This window comes from Panthera onca, chromosome X, assembly GCF_046562875.1.
Source record: "Panthera onca isolate mPanOnc1 chromosome X, mPanOnc1 haplotype 2, whole genome shotgun sequence".
Lineage (NCBI taxonomy): Eukaryota > Metazoa > Chordata > Mammalia > Carnivora > Felidae > Panthera > Panthera onca.
In genome coordinates this window covers 63337598-63360377 of record NC_138357.1, presented here as the reverse complement: position 1 = coordinate 63360377, position 22780 = coordinate 63337598, and the positions used below count along the sequence as shown (strand labels likewise).

Genomic DNA, 22780 nt, shown 5'->3' with positions numbered 1-22780 from the left:
TGTTTTTATTTATTTTTGAAGGAGAAAGAGAGAGAGACAGAGCATGAGCAGGGGAGGAGCAGAGAGAGAGGGAGACACAGAATTCGAAGCAGGCTCCAGGCTCTAAGCTGTCAGCACAGAGCCGGATGCGGGGCTCGAACTCACAACCTGTGAGATCATGACCCGAGCCAAAGTTGGAAGCTCAACCGACTGAGCTACCCAGGCGCCCCTAAACTTAACTCTTAAAACTGCGTTGTTGCATCCTATATGGTTTGGACTGTTATATTTCCATTTCCATGTCTCCAGGTATTTTTTTTTCACTTCTTTGATATCCTAATCAATCCAATGAGTGTTCAGAAGCATCTTCTTTAAATACCCACATATCTGTGATTTCTCCAGTCTTCCTTCTGTAATTGATTTCTATTTTTATACTATTGTGATAAAAAGAAATGGTCGATATGATTTCAATCTTTTTGAATTACTAAGATTTGTTTTGTGACCTAAATATGATCTATACTGGACAATGTTCCATGTGTACTCTGGTGCTTGTAGATGGAACATTCATTATATATCTATAAAGTCCATCTGGTCTAATGTGTCATTAAGACCAATCTTTCCTTATCCTTCCTTTACCATTTGGTAATGCCTTTCTATACCTTTTATTACCATCTTTGTTTGAAAGTTTATTTTGTCTAATACGTGTACAGTTTCACCAGTGTTTTTTTCTCCTTAAAAAATTTCATTTTTACTGTTTTTTATTTAATCCCAGCTAGTTAACTTTCAGTGTTATATTGGTTTCAGGTGTTAAATATACTCATTCAACACATCCATACAACACCCTGTGCTTATCACAAGGGAAGTCCATAATCCCCATCAACAACATAAGCCATCCTACACCAACCTCCCCTCTGTTAACCATGAGTTTGTTGCTTATTGTTAAGAGTGTTTCTTCAGTTACCTCTCTTTCTTTTCCCCTTGGCTGATTTGTTTTGCTTCTTAAATCCCACATATGAGTGAAGTCATATGCTATTTATCTTTTTCTGACTTTTCTCACTTAGCATAGTATTCTCCAGCTCCAACCACATTGTTACAAATGGCAAGATTTCATCTTTTTTTATGGCTAAGTAATATTCCATTACACAAACACACACACACACACACACACACACACACACACACACACAAACACCATATATACCACATCTTCTGTCCATTCAGTAGTCAATGGACACTTGGGCTGTTTCCATAGTTTGGCTATTGTACATTATTCTGCAACAAACATCAAAACACATGTATCCATTTTAATTAGTATTTTTGTACTTTTTCAGTAAATACCAAGCAATACAATAGCTAGATCATAGGGTAGTTCAATTTTTGACTTTTTGAGGAACCTCCATACTGCTTTCCAGAGCAGCTGCACCAGTTTACATTCCCACCAACAGGGCAAGAGGGTTTCCCTTTCTCCACATTCTGGCCAACACCTGTTATTTCTTATATTGTTGATTTTAGTAATTCAAACAAGTGTGAGGTGATATCTCATTGTAGTTTTAATTTTGTGATGATGAGTAATTTTGACCATCTTTTCATGTATCTATAGGCCATTTGCATGTCTTCTTTGAAAAAAGATATATTCATGTCTTCTGTCCATTTTTTAATTGGATAATTCATTTATTGTGAATAGAGGTTTTTTTCTTTTAATTTAATTTAATTTTTTAAGTTTACATCCAAGTTAGTTAGCATATAGTGCAACAATGATTTCAGGAGTAGATTCCTTAATGTCCCTTACCCATTTAGCCCATCCCCCCTCCCAAAACCCCTCCAGTAACCCTCTGTTTGTTCTCCATATTTAAGAGTCTCTTATGTTTCATCCTCCTCCCTGTTTTTATATTATTTTTGCTTCCCTTTGTGTTCATCTGTTTTGTGTCTTAAAGTCCTCATATGAGTGAAGTCATATGATATTTGTCTTTCTCTGACTGAATGATTTCGCTTACCATAATACCCTCTAGTTCCATCCATGTAGTTGCAAATAGGAAGATTTCATTCTTTTTGACTGCCAAGTAATACTCCATTGCATATACATATGTACCACATCTTCTTTATCCATTCATCCATCGATGGACATTTGGGCTCTTTCCACACTTTGGATATTGTGGATAGTGCTGTTATAAATATTGGGGTGCATGTGCCACTTCAAAACAGTACACCTGTATTCCTTGGATAAATACCTAGTACTGCAACTGCTGGGTCATAGGGTACTTCTATTTTTAATTTTTCGAGGAACCTCCATACTGTTTTCCAGAGTGGCTGAACCAGTTTGCATTCCCACCAGCAGTGCAAAAGAGATCCTCTTTCTCTGCATCTTCACCAACATCTGTTGTTGCCTGAGTTACTAATGTTAGCCATTCTGACAGGTGTGAGGTGGTATTTCATTGTGGTTTTGATTTGGATTTCCCTGATGATAAGTGATGTTGAGCATTTTTTCATGTGTTGGTTGACCATCTGGATGTCTTCTTTGGAGAAGTGTCTATTCATGTCTTTTTGAGCAGTGAGTTTTATAACTTCTTTATATATTTACAATACCAAACCTTTTTCAGATATGTCATTTGCAAATATATTCTCCCATTCCGTAGGCTGCCTTTTAGTTTTGTTGATGGTTTCCTTCACTGTGCAGAATTTTATTTTGATGAAGTCCCCCAAATTTATTTTACTTTGGTTTCCTTTGCCTCACGGGACATATCTTGTAAGAAACTGCTATGGCTGAAGACAAAGATGTTAATGGCTGTATAATCCTCTAGGATTTTTATGGTTTCAGGTCTCACATTTAGGTCTTGAATCCATTTTGAATTTATTTTTGTTTTTGGTTTAAGAAAATGGTCCAGTTATATCAACACTATTTATTGAAGAAACTGTCTTCTTCCCATTGGACGTTCTTTCTTGCTTTGTTGAAGATTAGTTGACTATATATCTGTGGGTTCATTCCTGGGTTTTCTATTTTGTTCCATTGACCCATGTGTCTATTTTTGTGCCAGTACCATACTGTTTTGATCACTATAGCTTTGTAATATAATGTGAAGTCCAGAATTGTGATGCTTCCAGCTTTTCATTTCTTTTTCAAGATTGCTTAGGCTATCCAAGGTTTTTTTGTGGTTTCATACAAATTTTAGGATTGTTTGTTCTAGTTCTGTGTAAAGGGCAGTTGGTATTTTCATGGCATTGTATGAAATGTGTACACTGCTTTTGGTTGCATACACATTTTAACAGTATTTGTTATTCTAACCCATGAGCATAGAATGCCTTCCAATTTCTTTGTGTCTTCTTCAATTTCTTTCATCGGTGTTTTATACTTTACAGAATAACCACCTTTCATGTGTTTGGTTACAATTATTCCTAGGTATCTTATTATATCTGGTGCAAATGAAAATGAGATTGATTTCTTAAGTTCTCTTTCTGCTGCTTCATTACTGGTGTATAGAAATGCAACATATTTCTGTATGTTGATTTTGGAGTCTGCAACATTACTGAATTTATTTATCAGTTCTAGCAGTTTTTTGGTAGAGTCTTTTAGGTTTTCTATATAGAGTATCATGTCATCTGCAAATAGTGAAAATTTTACTTCTTTGCTGCTGATTTGAATGCCATTCATTTCTTTCTGTTATCTGATTGCTGTGGCTAGGACTTGCAATACTATGTTAAATAACAGTGATGAGAGTGGACATCCTTATCTTGTTCCTGAACATAGAGAAAAAGCTCTCAACTTTTCCACACTAACAATGATATCAGCTGTGGGTCTTTTATAGATGGCCTTTATTATGCTTAGGTATATTCCCTCTAAACCTACTTTGTTGAGGGTTTTTAACATGAATGAGTGCTGTATGTATTTTATCAAGTGCTTTTTCTGTATCAATTGAAAGGATGATATGTTTCCTAACCTTTCCTTTATTAATGTGGTGTATCACATTGATTGATTTGTGAATACTGAACCATGCTTGCAACCCAGATATAAATCCCATTTCAATGTGGTGAATGATTCTTTCAATGTATTGTTGAATTTGGTTTGCTAGTATTTTATCAAGAATTTTTGCATTCATGTTGATCAGGGATATTGGCCTATAGTTCTCTTTTTTAGTGAAGTCATTATCCGGATTTGGTATCAGGGTAATGTTGGCCTTACAGAATCAAATTTGGAAATTTCCCTTCCTTTTCTATTTTTTTAAATAGTTAAGAATACGTATTAACTCTTCTTTACATGTATGGTAGAATTTGCCGGCGAAGCCATCTGGTTCTAGACTTTGGTTTTCAGGAGTTTTTTGGCATGTAGTAAAAAAAAGTGGTCCTAAAATTAAAAGGCCTACCTCAAGAATCAAGAAAAATCTCACATAAACAACCTACCCTTACACCTAATTGATTTAGAAAAAGAGTAAGTGGAAGCCTAAAATCAGCAAAAGGAAGGAAATAATAGACATTAGAGCAGAAATAATTGATATAGAAACTAAAAAACAAAACAAAACAAAACAGATCAATGAAACCAGGAGATAACTCTTTGAAAAAATTAATATAATTACCAGGAGATACTTCTTTGAAAAAATTAATATCATTAATAAACTTCTAGCCAGACTTATCAAAAATAAATGAAAGAACCTAAATAAATAAAATCACAAATGAGAGAGGGGAAATAGCAACTAATACCACAGAAATACATGTAATTTTTAGAAACTATTATGAAAAACTATATACCAACAAATTGGACAAGCTGGAAGAAATGTATAAATTACTAGAAACATATAAACTATCAAAAACTGAAACAGAAGAAACAGAAAACATAAACATATTAAAAACCAGGAAAGAGATTGAATCAGTAATCAAAAACCTCCCAACACACAAAAGACGGGCATTCTTTTCCATTTGCATGGAATACCTTTTTCTACACTTTCACTTTCAGTTTATTCATGTTCTTAGATCTGCAGTACCTTTTTCTATACTTCCATTTTCAGTTTCTTCATGTTTTTAGATCTGCAGTGATTGCACACGCAACATATTAATGAACCTTGCTTTTTTTAAAAAAAATCAACTTATCTAGTCTATATCTTTGATTGGACAATTTAGTCCATTTACATTTATAGCAATTATAGATAGGAATGTATCTATTGATATATTCTTTAATATTTTCTTTTTACTTCTTCTCTGTTCCTTTCTTTTTTTCTTGGATTTTTCCTTTGTGGTTTGGTGATTTCCTTAGCATTATTCCTTTCTCATTATATTTTGTTTTACTATAGATTTCTGTTTTGTATTACATGAGGTTAACATTTAATATCCTATATATACATCAACCTATTTTAAGTTAATACTATCTGATATTTAAATGTATTCTAAACCTATAAATCTTTATTACCCCTCACATGTTATTTTTAATGTTGATTTTAAATCTGTTCATTATGGATGTCTACCAGGAAAGGGGGTAGAGTAGGAGAACCATAAGCTCATTTTATACCACATTTACTAGATTTACTAGATTTACACATTTACTAGAAATGTGACTCAGACACAACTGCAGAACACAAGCAACACACACAGGTTACTCTGCTGAAGGCCAGGTTCAGGAAAATGGGACACTGCACTTCAGGGCACTCTAAGAGCTCTTCTTCATAAAGGCACTACTTCCAAGAGCAGAAGACATAGCTGAATTTTTTAACATATAAAAGCAGATGCAGAGAGACAGACAAAATGAGAGAAATATATACCAAATGAAAGAACAGACAAGGCCATAGACAGGTATCTAAGTGAAACAGATATAAGTAACATGCCTAATACAGAATTTAAAGCAATGATCATAAGGACATTCACTGGAATTAAGAAAGGAGTGTAAGACATGAGTGAGACCCTTAACACAGGGATAAAGAATAACATAGCAGAGATAAAGGGGTCAATAAACAAAATGAGAAACATGCTTGATGGAAACAAGAGAATAATGGAAGAACCAGAGGAACAAGTTAATGATCTAGAAGACAGAGTTATAGAAAGTACTCACACTGAACAGGAGAGAAAAAAGAATTATGCAAAATGAGAACAGACTTTGGTGATCTCAGTGACTCCATCAAATTTAATAACATTCATATTATAAGAGTCCCAAAACAAGAAAAGGGAGAAAAGGAGGCAGAAAATTTATTTGAAGAAATAATAGCTGAAAACTCCCCTAATCTGGAGAAGGAAACAGATATACAGATGCAGGAAGCACAGAGAACCCCCATCAAAGTGAACAATAATAGGCCAACACATATTGATATTAAATGTGCAAAATATAGTGATAAAAACAAAATCTTAAAAGCGGCAAGACAAAAGAAGACAGTACCTTAAAAGGCAAAACCCATAATGCTAGCAGGAGCTTTTTAAATGGAACTTATGCAAGCCAGAAGGGAGTGACGTTGTATGCCAAAATGCTGAATGGGAAAAATCTATAGGCACGAATAGTCTATCCAGCAAGGCTATGATTTAGAATATGAGATAGAGTTTCTAAGACAACAGCAAAAAAATAAAGGAATTCATGAACACTAAAACAGCCCTGCTAGAAATATTTAAGGGGACTCTTTGAGTGAAAAGGAGAAACAAAAAGTGACAATATAAAGGTAAGAAACACAGAAGCAGTAAAAATGAATATTTTAGTTAAAAAAAATCAGTCAAGTATCTCACAGGAGAAAAGGATATAGATTATAACAACATACATATTAAATATGGGGAGTAGAGAAAAAAGGAATGGGTCCAAACGTAAAAGACCATATAGACTCCTATATACAAAAGAGGTTATACACAAAATTTCTGGTAACAATATACCAAAAACCACTAAAAACATATACCAAAAATAAAAACGAAGAAATCCAGAATATATCATTATTGAAAATCAGGAAGATATGAAAAGAGAAAAACAAGAATGGATCAGAAAAATTTTTCAGAAACATCTACAAAACAAATAATAAAATAACAATAAACACATATCTATCAATAAATACTTTGAATACAAATGGCCTAAAAAGTTTAATCAAAAGATATAAGGTAACTAATTGGGTAAAAAAACAAGACCCATTTATGTGCTTCCTACAGGAGACTGATTTTAGAACAAACAACACCCGCAAAATAAAAGTGAGGGGATGGAGAAATATCATGCAATTTATATACATTATGGTAAAGCAGCAGAAAGAGAAATTAAGAAATCAATACAACTTACAATTGTACCAGAAATAAGAAGATACCTAAGAATAAACCTAACCAAAGAGGTGAAAGACCTGGACTCTGAAAACTATAAAACACTAATGAAAGAAACTGAAGAAGACACAAAGAAATGGAAGACATTCCATGCTCAGGGATTGGAAGAACAAATATTGCTAAAAGGTCTATACTATGCAAAGTAAGCTACACAGTTCAGACATTCTCTATCAAAATACTATAAGCTTTTATCACAGAATTAGAACAATCCTAAAATTTTTATGGAACAACAAAAAACCTCATTTAACGAAACCAATTTTGAAAAAGAAACAAAGCTGGAGGCATCACATTTCTGGATGCCATGTAACATTACAAAGTTACAGTGATCAATAAAATAGGGGACGACATGGCAGAGAAGTAGGGGGATACATACTTCGTGCGTCTCTCAAACAGAAGTGCAGAAGCCAAAGGACTTTGAACAACAGAATCTGGGAGGAAAAGAGACTGAATCTACTAGGAAGAAAATGGGAAAGCTGGAAAAAAGATAGGGCTACTCCAGGAAACAAATCAAAGTACGCCTGGTGGAGGGTCCAAAATATCACTATGAGTAGGGGAATAAAATAACCAAAGTCACAAAAACAGAGAGCAAGTAACAATCTCTGAAAAAACACCTTTGAAGGGCCAGGACCTGGACAGTGTTTGACCCTCCTTTAATATAGCAGTGCTCACAGGTGCAGAGCACATAACAAGCTTTTAAAACTCATAAGAGACAGAAACTAGCCAAAATGATGAAATGGAAGAATTCTCAAAAGAAACTCCAGGAACTAGCAACAGCTAACAAACTGATCAAAAACGATTTAAGCAATGTAACAGAAAATGAATTGAAAATAATAGTCATAAAATTAATTGCTGGGCTTGAAAAAAGCATAGAGGAAAGCAGAGAATCTATTTCTACAGAGATCAAAGGACTGAAAAAACAATCCTGAGGAATTAAAAAATGCTATAAATGAGGTTCAAAATAAAATGGAGGCAGCCACAGCATGGACTGAAGAGGCAGAGAGGAGAACAGGTGACTTAGAAGATAAAATTATGGAAAAAGAGGAAGCTGAGAAAAAGAGATAAAAAAATCCAGGAGTGCAAGGGGAGAATTGGAGAACTAAGTGATGCAATCAAAAGGAACAATATCCGTATCATGGAATTACACAAGAAGGGAAAGAGAAAGGGGCTGAAGGTGTGTACTTGAATAAATCATAGGTGAGAACTTCCCTGACCTGGGGAAGGAAAAAGGCATTGAAATACAAGAGACACAGAGAACTCCCTTCAGACGTAACTTGAATCAATCTTCTGCACGATATATCTAGTGAAAATGGCAAAACAAATAAAAAGAGAGAATTCTGAAAGCAGCTAGGGATAAATGGGCCTTAACATACAAAAGTAGACACGTAAGGATGGTAGCAGACCTATCTACTGAAACGTGGCAGGCCAGAAAGGAATGGCAGGAAATCTTCAATGTGATGAACAGAGAAAATATGCAGTCAAAAATCCTTTATCCAGCAAATCTATCATTTAGAATAGAAGGAGAGATAAAGGTCTTCCCAAACAAACAAAACTGAAGGAATTCATCACCACTAAACCAGCCCTACAAGAGATCCTAAGGGGGATCCTGCGAGACAAAGTACCAGAGATATCGCTACAAGCATGAAACCTACAGACGTCACGACTCTAAACCCATATCTTCTATAACAACACTAAACGTAAATGGACTAAATGTGCCAACCAAAAGACATAGGGTATCAGAATGGATAAAAAAACAAGACCCATCTATTTGCTGCCTGCAAGAGACTCATTTTAGACCTGAGGACACCTTCAGATTAAAAGTGAGGGGATGGAGAACTATCTATCATGCTACTGGAAGCCAAAAGAAAGCTGGAGTAGCCATACTTATATCAGACAAACTAGACTTTAAATTAAAAGCTGTAACAAGAGATGAAGAAGGGCATTATACAATAATTACAGGGTCTATCCATCAGAAAGAGCTAACAATTATAAATGTCTATGTGCCAAATACATGAGCCCCAAAATACATAAAACAATTAACCACAATCATAAGCAACCTTATTGATAAGAATGTGTTAATTGAAGGTGACTTTAATACTCCATTTACAACAATTGATAGAACATCTAGACAGGGAACCAATAAAGAAACAAGGGCCCTGAATGATATACTGGATTAGATGGACTTGACAGATATATTTAGAACACTGCATCCCAAAGCAACAGAATATACTTTCTTCTCGAGTGCATATGGAACATTCTCCAAGATAGATCACACACTGGGTCACAAAACGGCCCTTCATAAGTATAAAAGAATTGAGATCATACCATGCACACTTTCAGACCACAGTGCTATGAAACTTGAAATCAACTACAGGAAAAAGTCTGGAAAATGTCCAAAAGCATGGAGGTTAAAGAACACCCTACTAAAGAATGAATGGGTCAACCAGGCAATTAGAGAACTAATTAAAATATATATGGAAACACATGAAAATGAAAATACAACAATCCAAATGCATTGGGATGCGGCGAAGGCAGTCCTGAGAGGAAAATACACTGCAATCCAGGCCTATTTCAAGAAACAAGAAAAATCCCAAATACAAAATATAACACACCTAAAGGAACTAGAAGCAGAACAGTAAAAACACCCCAAACCCAGCAGAAGAGAAATAATAAAGATCAGAGCAGAAATAAACAATATACAATCTAAAAAAACTGCAGAGAAGATTAATGAAAGCAAGAGTTGTTTTTTTTGAAAAAATAAACAAAATTGATAAAGCTCTAGCCAGGCTTCTCAAAAAGAAAGGGGAGATTACCCAAAGAGATGAAATCACAAGTGAAAATAGATTTATTACAACCAATCCCACAGAAATACAAGCAATTATCAGGGAATACTATGAAGATTTATATGCCAACAAACTGGACAACCTGGAAGAAATGGACAAATTCCTAAACACCCACATGCTTCCAAAACTCAAACAGGAAGAAATAGAAAACTTGAACAGAGCCATAACCAATAAAGAAATTGATTCAGTTATCAAAAATCTCCCAACAAATAAGAATCCAGGACCAGATGGTTTCCCTAGGGAATTCTACCGGACATTTAAAGCAGAAATAATACCTATCCTTCTCAAGCTGTTCCAAAAAATAGAAAGGGAAGGAAAACTTCCAGATTCATTCTATGAATCCAGCATTACTTTGATTCCTAAACCAGACAGAGACCCAGCAATAAAAGAGAACCACAGGCCAATATCCCTGATGAATATGGATGCACAAATTCTCAACAAGATACTAGCAAATTGGGGCACCTGGGTGGCTCAGTCGGTTAAGCGGCCGACTTCAGCTCAGGTCATGATCTCACAGTCCGTGAGTTCGAGCCCCGCATCAGGCTCTGTGCTGACAGCTCAGAGCCTGGAGCCCGTTTCAGATTCTGTGTCTCTCTCTCTCTGACCCTCCCCTGCTCATGCTCTATCTCTCTCTGTCTCAAAAATAAATAAACGTTAAAAAAAATTAAAAAAAAAAAGATACTAGCAAATTGAATTCAACAGCATATAAAAAGAATTATTCACCATGATCAAGTGGGATTCATTCCTGGGCTGCATGGCTGGCTCATTATTCGCAAATCAATCAATGTGATACATCACATTAATAAAAGAAAAGATATGTACCATATGATCATGTCAATCGATGCAGAAAAAGCATTTGACAAAATTCAGCATCATTTCTTGATAAAACCCTCAAGAAATTCGGGATAGAAGGCACATACTTGAACATCATAAAAGCCATTTATGAGAAGCCCACAGCTAATATCATCCTCAATGGAGAAAAACTAAGAGCTTCCCCCTGAGATCAGGAACTTGACAGGGATGTCTTCTCTCACCGCTGTTGTTTAACATAATGTTGGAAGTGCTAGCATCAGCAATCAGACAACAAAAGAAAATCAAAGGCATCAAAATTGGCAAAGATGAAGTTAAGCTTTCACTTTTTGCAGATGACATGATATTATACATGGAAAACCTGATAGATTCCACCGAAAGTCTGCTAGAACTGATACATGAATTCAGCAAAGTCGCAGGATACAAAATTAATGTACAGAAATCAGTTACATTCTTATACACTAATAATGAAGCAACAGAAAGACAAATAAACTGATCCCATTCACAATTGCACCAAGCATCATAAAATACCTAGGAATCAACCTAACCAAAGATGTAAAAGGTCTGTATGCTGAAAACTATAGAAAGCTTTTGAAGGAAATTGAAGAAGACACAAAGAAATACAAAAACATTCTGTGCTCATGGATTGGAAGAATAAACACTGTCAAAATGTCAATACTACCCAAAGCAATCTACACATTCAATGCAATCCCAGTCAAAATTGCACCAGCATTCTCCTCGAAGCTAGAACAAGCAATCCTAAAATTTGTATGGAACCACAAAAGGCCCTGAATAGCCAAAGTAATATTGAAGAAGAAGACCAAAGAGGGAGGCATCACAATCCCAGCCTTCAGCCTCTACTACAAGGCTGTAATCAATAAGGCAGTATGGCAATTGCACAAAAACAGACACATACACCAATGGAATAGAATAGAGACTCCAGAATTGGAACCACAAAAGTATGGTCAAGTAGTCTTTGACAAAGCAGGAAGGAACATCCAATGGAAAAAACAGTCTCTTTAACAAATGGTGCTGGGAGAACTGGACAACAATATTCAGAAGAATGAATCCAGACCACTTTCTTACATCATTCACAAAAATAAAGTCAAAATGGATGAAGGACCTAAATGTGAGACAGGAAACCATCAAAACCCTAGAGGAGAAATCAGGAAAAAACCTCTCTGACCACAGCCGCAGCAATTTCTTACTTGACACATCTCCAAAGGCAAAGGAATTAAAACCAAAAATGAACTATTGGGACCTCATGAAGATAAAAAGCTTCTGCACTGCAAAGGAAACATTCAACAAAACTAAAACGCAACCGACGAAATGGGAAAATGTATTTGCAAATGACACATCAATGGGCTAGTATCCAAAATCTATAAACAACTCACCAAACTTCACACCTGAAAAACAAATAATTCTGTGAAGAAATGGGCAGAAGACATGAATAGACACTTCTCCAAAGAAGACAACCAGATGGCCAACAGGCACATGAAAAGATGCTCAACGTCACTCCTCCTCAGGGAAATACAAATCAAAACCACACTGAGATCTCACATCACACCAGCCAGAGTGGCTAAAATGAACAATTCAGGAGACTACAGATGCTGGAGAGGATGTGGAGAAATGGGAACCCTCTTGCACTGTTGGTGGGAATGCAAACTGGTGCAGCCGCTCTGGAAAACAGTGGGAAGTTCCTCAAAAAATTAAAAATAGATCTACCCTATGACCCAGCAATAGCACTGCTAGGAATTTGCCCAAGGGATACAGGAGTACTGATGCATAGGGGCACTTGCACCCCAATGTTTATAGCAGCACTTTCAACAATAGCCAAATTATGTAAAGAGCCTAAATGTCCATCAACTGATGAATGGATAAAGAAGTTGTGGTTTATATATACAATGGAATACTACTTGGCAATGAGAAAGAATGAAATATGGCCTTTTATACCAATGTGGATGGAACTGGAGAGTATTATGCTAAGTGAAATAAGTCATACAGAGAAAGACAGATACCACACTTTTTCACTCATAGTTGGATCCTGAGAAACTTAATCGAAGACCAGCGGGGAGGGTAAGGGGGGGGAAAGTTACAGAGAGGGAAGGAGACAAACCATAAGAGACTCTTAAATACTGAGTGCTACTGAGGGTTGATGGGGGTGGGGGAGAGGAAAGTGGGTGATGGGCATTGAGGAGGGCACCTGTTGGGATGAGCACTGGGTGGTGTATGGAAACCAATTTGACAATAAATTCTATATAAAATTAAAAACAACAAAATAATAAAAAACACTACAGTGATCAAAACAGTATAGTACTGGCACAAAAATGGACGTATAGAACAGTGAACAGAATGTAAAACCCAGAAATAAACCCACAAGTATATGGTGAATTAATCTTTTAAAAGCAGGAAAGTATCCAACAGGAAAAAGACAGCCTGTAAAACAAATGGAGTTGGTAAAACTGGATGGCAATATGCAAAAGAAGAAACTGTAAAAGGAAGAAACTATACCAATTTCTTACATCATACACAAAAATAAATTCAAAATGGATTAAAGACCTAAATGTGTGACCTAAAACCTTAAAAATCCTAGAGGATTACACAGCCATTAACCTCTTTGTGACATTGGCCATGGCAACCACCTTCTTCTATGTCTCCTGAAGCAAGGGAAACAAAAGCAAAATAAACTATTGGGACTCCATAAAATAAAAAGCTTCTGCACAGTGAAGGAAACCATCAACAAAACTAAAAGGCAACCTATGAAATGGGAGAAGATATTTGCATATGACATCTCTGATAAAAGTTTAGTATCCAAAATACATAAGGAACTTATAAAACTCAACACCCAAAAAAACAAATATTCCAGTTAATAAATGAGCACAAGGCATCAACAGACATTTTTCCAAAGAAGACATACAGATTGCCCATAGACACATGAAAAGATGTTCATCATCATTTACCATTAGGCAAATGCAAATTAAAACTACAATGAGGTATCATCTCACACCTGTCCTAATGGCTAAAACCAACAACACAAGAAACGTCAAGAATTGGCAAGGATGTGGAGAAAAAGGAACACTATTACACTGTTGGTGGGGATGCAAACTGGTGTAGCTACTGTGGGGAACAATATGGAGATTCCTCATAACCTTAAAAATAGGGGCACCTGGGCGGCTCAGCCAGTTTCAGTTCAGGTCAGCTCTCAAGGTTTGTGAGTTTGAATCCCATGTCTGGCTCCATGCTGACAGCTCAGAGCCTGTTTGGGATCCTCAATCTCCCCCTCTCCTGCTCTCTTTCTCAAAATAAATAAACTTTACAAAACTTTAAAAATAGAACTCTCCTATGATCCAATTGCACTACTGGGTAATTACCCAAAGAATACAAAAACACTCAAAGAGTTACATGAACTCATGTTCATGACAGCAGTTTTGACAATAGCCAAGACATGGAAGCAGCCCACATGTCCATAAATTAATGAATGGATAAATAAGAAGGGGCATATATATACAATGGAATATTATTCAGTTATAAAAAAATGAAATCTTGCTATTTGCAATTACATGAATGAAGCTAGAGAGTATAATGCTGCAACAATATGAATGGAGCTAGAGAGTATAATGCTAAGTGAAATAAGTCAGTCAGAGAAAGACAAATACCATATGATTTCACTCATCGTTGAAATTCAGTAAGCAAAAAAAAAAAAAGCAAAGGGAAAAAAGAGAGAGAGACAAATCAAGAAACAGACTCTTACTTACACAGAACAAACAGATGGTTACCAGATGGGTTTTGGGGGTATGGGTTAAATTGGTAATGGGGATTAAGGAGTGTACTTGTGATGATCACTGGGTGATGTATGGAATTGTTGAATCACTATATTGTACAGCTGAAGTAATGTAACACTTTGTTAAGTAAGTGAAATTTAAACCTTAAAAAAAACTTAATTAAAAAATAAATAAATCTTGGGGTGCTTGGGTAGCTCTGCTGGTTAAACGTCTGACTGTTGATTTCAGCTCAGGTCATGATCTCATGGTTTGTGAGATATAAGCCCCACATCGGGCTCTGTGCTGACAGCATGAAGCTTAACTGGGATTCTCTCTCTCCCACTGTCTCTGCCCCTCCCCTACTTGTGGTCATGTGCTCTCTTTTTCTTTCAAAATAAATGGATAAACTTTTTTTTTTTAAAAAAGATAAGCATTTAATAAATAACTTGTTTTGTGCATCCCTATACTAATTATTATATGATTAATTTTACTAATTTTTTCTTTTAATCTTCCTATTAGCTTTATATGTAGTTAATCCCCTACCTTTAATATATATATATATATATGCCTTTATCAGTGTCATATTTTACTTTCACATGATTTCTCATTACTAGTTAATTCCTTTTCTTTTTAGCTGAAATTCTCTTTCATATTTCTTATGAGGCTGGTTTATTGGTTTAGTTTTTGCTTGTCTGGAAAACTCTATCTCTCCTTTGATTCTTAATAACATTACCAGGTAGAGAATTATTGGTTAGATGTTTTTTTCCCCTTTCAGTATCTTGAATATACCACCCCACTCACTTCTGCCCTACAATGTTTTTGTTGAAAAATCAGCTGATGGTCTTATGGGGGTTCCCTTATATGCAACAAGTTGTTTTCCTCTTGCTTCTTTTACGATTCTCTTTAACTTTTAACATTTTAATTTGAATGCTTTTTCTTACTTGGAACTCTGTGGGCTTCCTGGAACTGATTGTCTGTTTCCTTCCCTAGATTAGGAAAATTTTCAGCCATTATTTCTTAAAATAAGTTTTCTACCCTTTTATCTCTGTCTGACCTTTTAGGACCCCCTATAATGCAGATTTTATTATCATAGTCCCCTATGTCCCTTAAACTATCTTAATTTTTTTAATTTTCTTTTCCTTTCACTGTTCTCAGTTATTTCTGGTGCCCTGTCTTGCAGGTCACTCATCCATTCTATTTTGTCTAGTCTGTTGTTGAACCTCTTAGCATATTTACCACTTCAGCTATTGTATTCTTCAGCTTTGTGACTTCTCTTTGTTACTTTCTTTATGGTTTAATATCTCTTTGTTGAAGTTTTCACTGTGCTCATCCATTCTTCTCCTGAGTTTGTTGAGCACATTTATGACCATTACTTTGAATTCTTCATCAGGTAGATTACTTATATCCATTTCATTAAGGGCTTTTTCTAATGTCTTCTCTTGTTCTTGCATCTGAACATATACCTTGTCTCCTCAATTTGTCTGACTCCATGTTTGTTTCTATGTATTACATAAGATAGCTACCTCTCCTCCTTTTAAAATTTTTTATTATAGTTGACACACTATTGTATATTAATTTCAGGTGTACAACATAGTGATTTGACAGGTTTATGCATTATACTATGTTCACCACAAGTGTTGCTACCATCTGTCACCATACAATACTATTACAATATGACTGACTATATTCCCTATGCTGTACTTTTTACCCCCATGACTTACTCATTCCATAACTAGAAACCTGTATCTCCCACTCCCCTTCACCCATTTTGCCAATTATTTCACTTCCCTCCCCTCTGGCAATCACAAATTTTTTTCTATCTATGGGTCTCTTTCTGCTTTTTAATTTTTTAGGTTCCACATATAAATGAAATTGTATAGTATGACTTTGCATTGGAAATAAACCTTACCAATTCAACCATACCCTGGCTTTTGGTTATCTATAAGTTATCTTATCTATAAGAACAATTTGTTCTTCATAGGTCCCAGTTGTTGAGGGTATGCCAAGACCTGTCATTGTTCTAAAGGGAGGGATCTCAGACAGTGCCTAGTTTCAGGCTAATTGTAAGCCAGATTGTCAGGCAGTATCTTTTAAGATATGCAAATCATAGTCTTTAAGTCCACAATTGTAAACACTGCTGATTTCCAGACCAGTTCCAGAGGTGTCCCCTAGGTAAAGTTGCAAAAACCATAGCTTTAAACATATGTATAATCTTCTTTCTGTGAGGTATCAGCGAGCTATGATGGGGCCAAGTGAGGGCACTAATATGGTAAATTCCTACTCATGTTCCCTGAGAGCACTTCTGCAGCCTCTGGTTGTATGACATGCCCCAGGACAAGAAAATAGGCCTTTTTCACATCAAGACTGCAAGTGAGTTTCAGTCTTCTGTTTGTACAGTACCCTGGGAATGCTAACTCCCAAACACTGTCTCTAATTGCTTGAAATTCATGGAGTACAGGGGTGCCTGGGTAGCTCACTTAAGCCTCTGACTCTTGATCTTTAGCTCAGGTCGTAATCTCAGAGTTTGTGAGATCAAGCCCTGCATCAGGCTCTGTGCTGACAACATGGGGCCTGCTTGGGATTCTCTCTTTCCCTCTCTTTCTGCCCCTTCCCCACTTGTGCTTGTTCTCTTTCTCAAAATAAATAAATACACTTTAGAAAACGAAAAAACCATGAGGTCCAAAAATGCAATACCCCCCGGGGCCACAAGAGCCAGGTGCTCAAGGGGGTATCTCCTGTGTGGGCTGCACATCCCTGCCCAGGCAGGTTTCGAATGTGGTATGGGGTGGGGTACTCAGCCTACCTGGCTGTGGTGGGATAGGCCACAGCTGCAGTGTGCATGGGCAAGGTGCTCCCATTGAAGCTAGTAGACTTAAAGACAAAAAGGAGGGATTCAACAATGGCACCCATCTGCACCAGGACCAACAAGGCAGGAGAATTCAAAAATGGTACCCACTTCTATCCCAGGAGAGAGTCCCAACAGGTTCTTGCCTCTCCAGCAGATGCTTTAAGATTAGCAAATGAGTCTCCTTCACATAGGGTCTAGGTGCCTTGCAAACTGTTGCTTTTGAGCTGGGTCCCAGGGCTAGTGAATCTGTATAAGAGCCTTTAGGGGTGGATTTTTCATTCTCTATGGTTCTCCTAGAAGTAAGCCCCACTGGTTTTCAAGGCTAGATGCTTTGGGGGCTCATTTCTCCAGTGCAGGTCCCAAGGGTTGGATTGCCTGATGTGGGATACAGACACCTTGCTCCTCAAGAATAAGCTCCATATTATGAGATCAGTCCCAACTGTGGATTGCTGCCCTGGGGTGGGGCTATTTGCAAGAACACGTCTCTACCCCTCCTACCCATTTTGATGTGGGCCTTTTATCTTTTGTTGTAGAAGCACTGTTTAGCTAGATTTCAGGTCCTTTTCAGAGGGAACTGTCCCATTACAGCTGTAGTTTTGTTGTGTTCATTGGAGGAGGTGATTTCAGGATCCTTCTATGCCACCATCTTTCAATATGTCTTTTAATAAGTATGTAGATTTTAAAGTAACAAATAGCTTATACAATTAATTAAATACAGCAGGATAAAAGAAGATTTTCATAAACTATTACTATAATATATTTTTCTTTTCCTATATAGTCAAACAGAACTCATTTTAAATACTGGGGCCATAGTAAATCCAGAATTTCACACTTATCTTCATTATTACAGAGATGTCTTACCGTACAGATTTTAGCACCTATATATTAAATTAAGGTACAAATTAGAAAAGAATAAAATCAACTTTCCACAGGTGTTACATAAGAAAGCAACATATTTAAGTTTTTCATTTTGTTCTTACCGTATGTGATTCTAATTCAGCAATTTTCTCAGGGATCTCAGAACCCAAATAATATATTCTAATCACATGGTCAGTGCTACCTGTTGTAATGAACATACCACCTGGAGGATTAAAAAACAAACAAGCAAACATTGTACCAAGGAACTTTAAAAACCTTCCAACTGCCTTCTCAATTATATGCTCCTGATATTAGTAAGAGGGCTTCAAGAAATACGTTATCTTCTCACCATTAACAATATCTCAGAGAAAAATAAGTATAATTCAAGAGAAATAAGGGAAGTATTTAAAGGACAACTACACATACCACTCACCCAACAAAAGTCCACCAACTATACACTAAATACAGGCCCTTGAATAAACATTAAAGATCAGGGCCTTGAGGAACTCATTTCTTTATATTTTATGTGAAAACATGATGCTCCAAAATTGTTTATAAAATGACCTATAGCTACAATTGTCTTTACAGGGCTATAGAGGTGGAATGTAAAAACCACTTTTGGGATGATGAATAAATTCTAGAGACAGATGGCGGTAGTGTATCCAAAACAAAGTGAATATACTCAATGCCACAAAACCGTACACTTAAAAATGGTTATTAAAATAGTAAAGTTTTTGTTATATTTTACTACAGTAAAAGAAAAGGTGAACTAGCATAGTAATAGAAAAGCACTGTTTATATACTGCAGAAGTTTCTTCTATATGGAGCCACAGTACATTTTTTCTGAAATGTCAGGGCAGGATTTTAGTGTTGAACTGTGTGTGTGGCAGGGGTATACTTTTTACCAACTAAATTCTGAATTAGATAAAAACATATAAGCAAATAATAAAAACACTCCAAGGCTATTACATGTGTCCCTCTATAGTATCATATGGTTCACATTTTTTATGTTTATTTTGTTTTTTGTATTTTGTTTATTATGTTATATTATTATTTTATTATGTTTATTATGTTTCCATTAACAAACATACATTTTTTTCTCCACAAAATTGAAAAATATATCTTTTACAACTGGATTATTTAATATTTTGGGTACTCAAAACTTTGAATTTTTACACATACCAGAACTGAAAGATGAACAAGATATCTGAACTCCAGGTCTAGATCTCTCAGTAAATTTCACTGGGCGATCTCTAAAAGAAAAGGAAGATATTTTTATTTTCCATCATGTTCATTTAACATGCAAGAATCTTTGCACACTGCTGGATATCTATAGATTTAACATCAATATTATAAAACACACATTTGAAGTAGTCAATAAGTTCTATTCCCATCATTCAGGTTAAAAATGCATTTAAACTTCAAATATACTTTAAGATACCAGAATTATTATCATAGCTTTGCAAAGAAATTGCCAAGTAACTTACTACCACAAAGAGAAGTTCAAAGTCTTCTTATCAGAGTAATAAATGAAACAAACACTCTGCAAAAATTTTGTGTATAAGTTAAATAGTCTCTCCAACATTGGTTTCATAAAAATTCTATTCTAGAATCTCTAACATCTAATTGAAGTAGGTATAGATGTGTATATATACACACATGCACACACAGACTTACATACTTAAATAAATCAACTATTAAGAATGTCTCAAGATAACAAAGAAAATGAGACATGCTTGATTTTGCACAAAACTCCTAACCCAATTCTAAACTTACCTAAACTTCATTGTTTTTACATGCCATTGCCAGAAACAGATTGTTCCATCAGCACCAGTAGAAGTGAGGTATCTGGTTGTGCCTTTAGTTGATGGACAAAACTAAAAAGAAAATTCTAATTCAAATAGAAAGCTTTCATGTTCAAACTTATTTTAAACACAGCATCTTCTAAAATTAAAATAACTTTAATAGATATACCTTAAATAAATTCAATTAAGAATTTCACATTCAAGATATCAGTTATTTAAATTTCCTAGATTAATGAATACCTTACAAAAATTTACAATATCAAGAAATTGTAGAAAAAAGTCATCAAATTTAGGATAAAATATATTAGCTTAAAAACAATTATTTTTAGGGGTGCCTGGATGCTTCAGTCAGTAGAGCATGCAACTCTTGATCTCAGGGCGAGTTCAAGCTCCATATTGAATGTAGAGATTACTTTAAAAAAATAAAATTTTAGGGCGCCTGGGTGGCTCAGTTGGTTGAGCGGCCGACTTCGGCCCAGGTCATGATCTCGCGGTCCGTGAGTTCGGGCCCCGCATCGGGCTCTGTGCTGACAGCTCAGAGCCTGAAGCCTGTTTCAGATTCTGTGTCTCCCTCTCTCTGATCCTCCCCCGTTCATGCTTTGTCTCTCTCTGTCTCAAAAATAAACATTAAAAAAAAAAAATTTTTTTAATAAAATTTTTAAAAATAAATAAATAATTATTTTAAAATTACTGAACATCACAGTTTAAGATTATTTCATTACTTTTAATGGAGAAAAATATTACAAGGTGATTACTAGTAAGCCATTATAAGTCTACTAAATATATACTTATATAGCAAAAAATTATAGAATTTTTATAGCTCATATGAATATGGCATCAGAAATCAATCTAAAATCAATGATTAGGAAGTTATATCTAAATATTTTGGTCTTATCATTTTATTTTAAACTCCAACTGCAATAATGTATGATATAAATGTTGTCCTTTTAAAATTTAAATCATTTTCATTTTTTTTAATAGAAAATGTATAATAGGTCAAATATCTGTATCATTGTGGACAAAATAGATTAAAAAATATACTTAAGTTGCCAATTTAAAGGACGACTACTACCCTAGATGAACCATGGATGGCCTTATCATGAAGGATTCTCAGGCTCTGACTCTCAGTATTTTACACATCCTCAGAAGAGAATCAGATAAGGGAAGAGCCACTGGGCTCCTGATGCCTGAGATACAGAAAAAAGTTGGAAATCAAACCAGGGTCTCTGCATGCCATGAGTTTTAAAAATCCCAAATACAGGGGCACCTGGGTGGTTCAGTCGGTTAAGCGTCCGACTTCAGCTCAGGTCACGATCTCACGGTCCATGAGTTCGAGCCCCGCATCGGGCTCTGGGCTGGTGATGGCTCAGAGCCTGGAGCCTGCTTCTGATTCTGTGTCTCCCTCTCTCTCTGACCCTCCCCCATTCATACTCTGTCTCTCTCTGTCTCAAAAATAAATAAACATTAAAAAATTTTTTTTTAAAAATCCCAAATACAGATAAATCAACACCACTAAGATGAATATTAAGGATCTGAATAAATTTTGACTCAAATCTAAAGAAAATGATCATTATAGATATTAGAATTCATTTATCTAGTTTTCTTGACAGGAAACACAGAACTTCTACCAAGACTAGAGAATTTAAATCAAACAAAGATTATCAATTAATGTTATCCATTAACAGTTGATATACAGTAAAGAACCAGTACTCAGGTATCATGCCTATATTTTCCTTTCTGAGATAAAGAAACTTGCAATTGAAAACTTAATCCACAATTTACAGCAGGAGTCTGCAAATTACAACACACATGCCAAATCCAACTTGCTGCCTGTTACTGTAAATAAAGCTTTATTGGACAAAGTCACCTTACACTGCCTATAGCTGCTTTTGGCCTGCAGAGTTAAGTAGGTATGACAGAGACCACACAGTCTGCAAAACCTAAAATATTTACTATCAGATCCATGAATTTGCTGATCTCTGATATATGCAAATAAGACAAGTAAATATAAAAGAGTATAATTGTATTAAGTTTGAAAAAAACACTAAAACTTTTATTATCACCATTATATTTAAATACATTCATCAATCACAAAGGTGGATCTGGCCTATTAATGTTCCCTAATTGGATTGTTTTTAAATAATAAATCATGTTAGAGATTATACAAATAAGATATGTACACTTCTGAATATAAATTAATACATCATTATTAAAGTAAATTTAGTAAATATAGAGAAACAATAAAAGCTACTCATAATCCCACCACCCAGGGGCACCTGGGTGTCTCAGTCGGTTAAGCGTCTGACTTCAGCTCAGGTCATGATCGCACAGTCTGAGTTTGAGCTCCGCACTGGGCTCTGTGCTGACAGCTCAGAGCCTGGAGCCTGCTTCGGATTCTGTGTCTCCCTTTCTCTGCCCCTCCCCCTGCTTGCATTCTGTCTGTCTTTCAAAATAAAATAAAGACATAAGATTTTTTTAAAATAATCCCACCACCCAGAGGCAACCTCTATTAACATCATATCATTTTATATCTGTTTTGTTTAAAAAAAATCTGAAAGGAAAATACACCATGATGTTAATGGAGACAGTCAATTAGCAAAGAGTATAGTATATAGAATTCACACT

General features: G+C 35.6%; 1 protein-coding gene across 6 annotated transcripts in view; it reads right to left on the bottom strand.

Annotated features, from left to right (window-relative positions):
- BRWD3 (bromodomain and WD repeat domain containing 3) overlaps nucleotides 1-22780 on the bottom strand; it is a 241550-nt gene that overhangs the window by 146698 nt on the left and 72072 nt on the right. For all 6 annotated transcript variants that reach the window (XM_081793975.1, XM_081793970.1, XM_081793972.1 and 3 more), the window contains 3 exons: nucleotides 20127-20227; nucleotides 19533-19603; nucleotides 18473-18573 (listed from right to left, as the gene is read on the bottom strand). In XM_081793975.1, the coding sequence (XP_081650101.1) occupies nucleotides 18473-18573; nucleotides 19533-19603; nucleotides 20127-20227 (273 nt within the window). The remainder of the gene's footprint in view (nucleotides 1-18472; nucleotides 18574-19532; nucleotides 19604-20126; nucleotides 20228-22780) is intronic.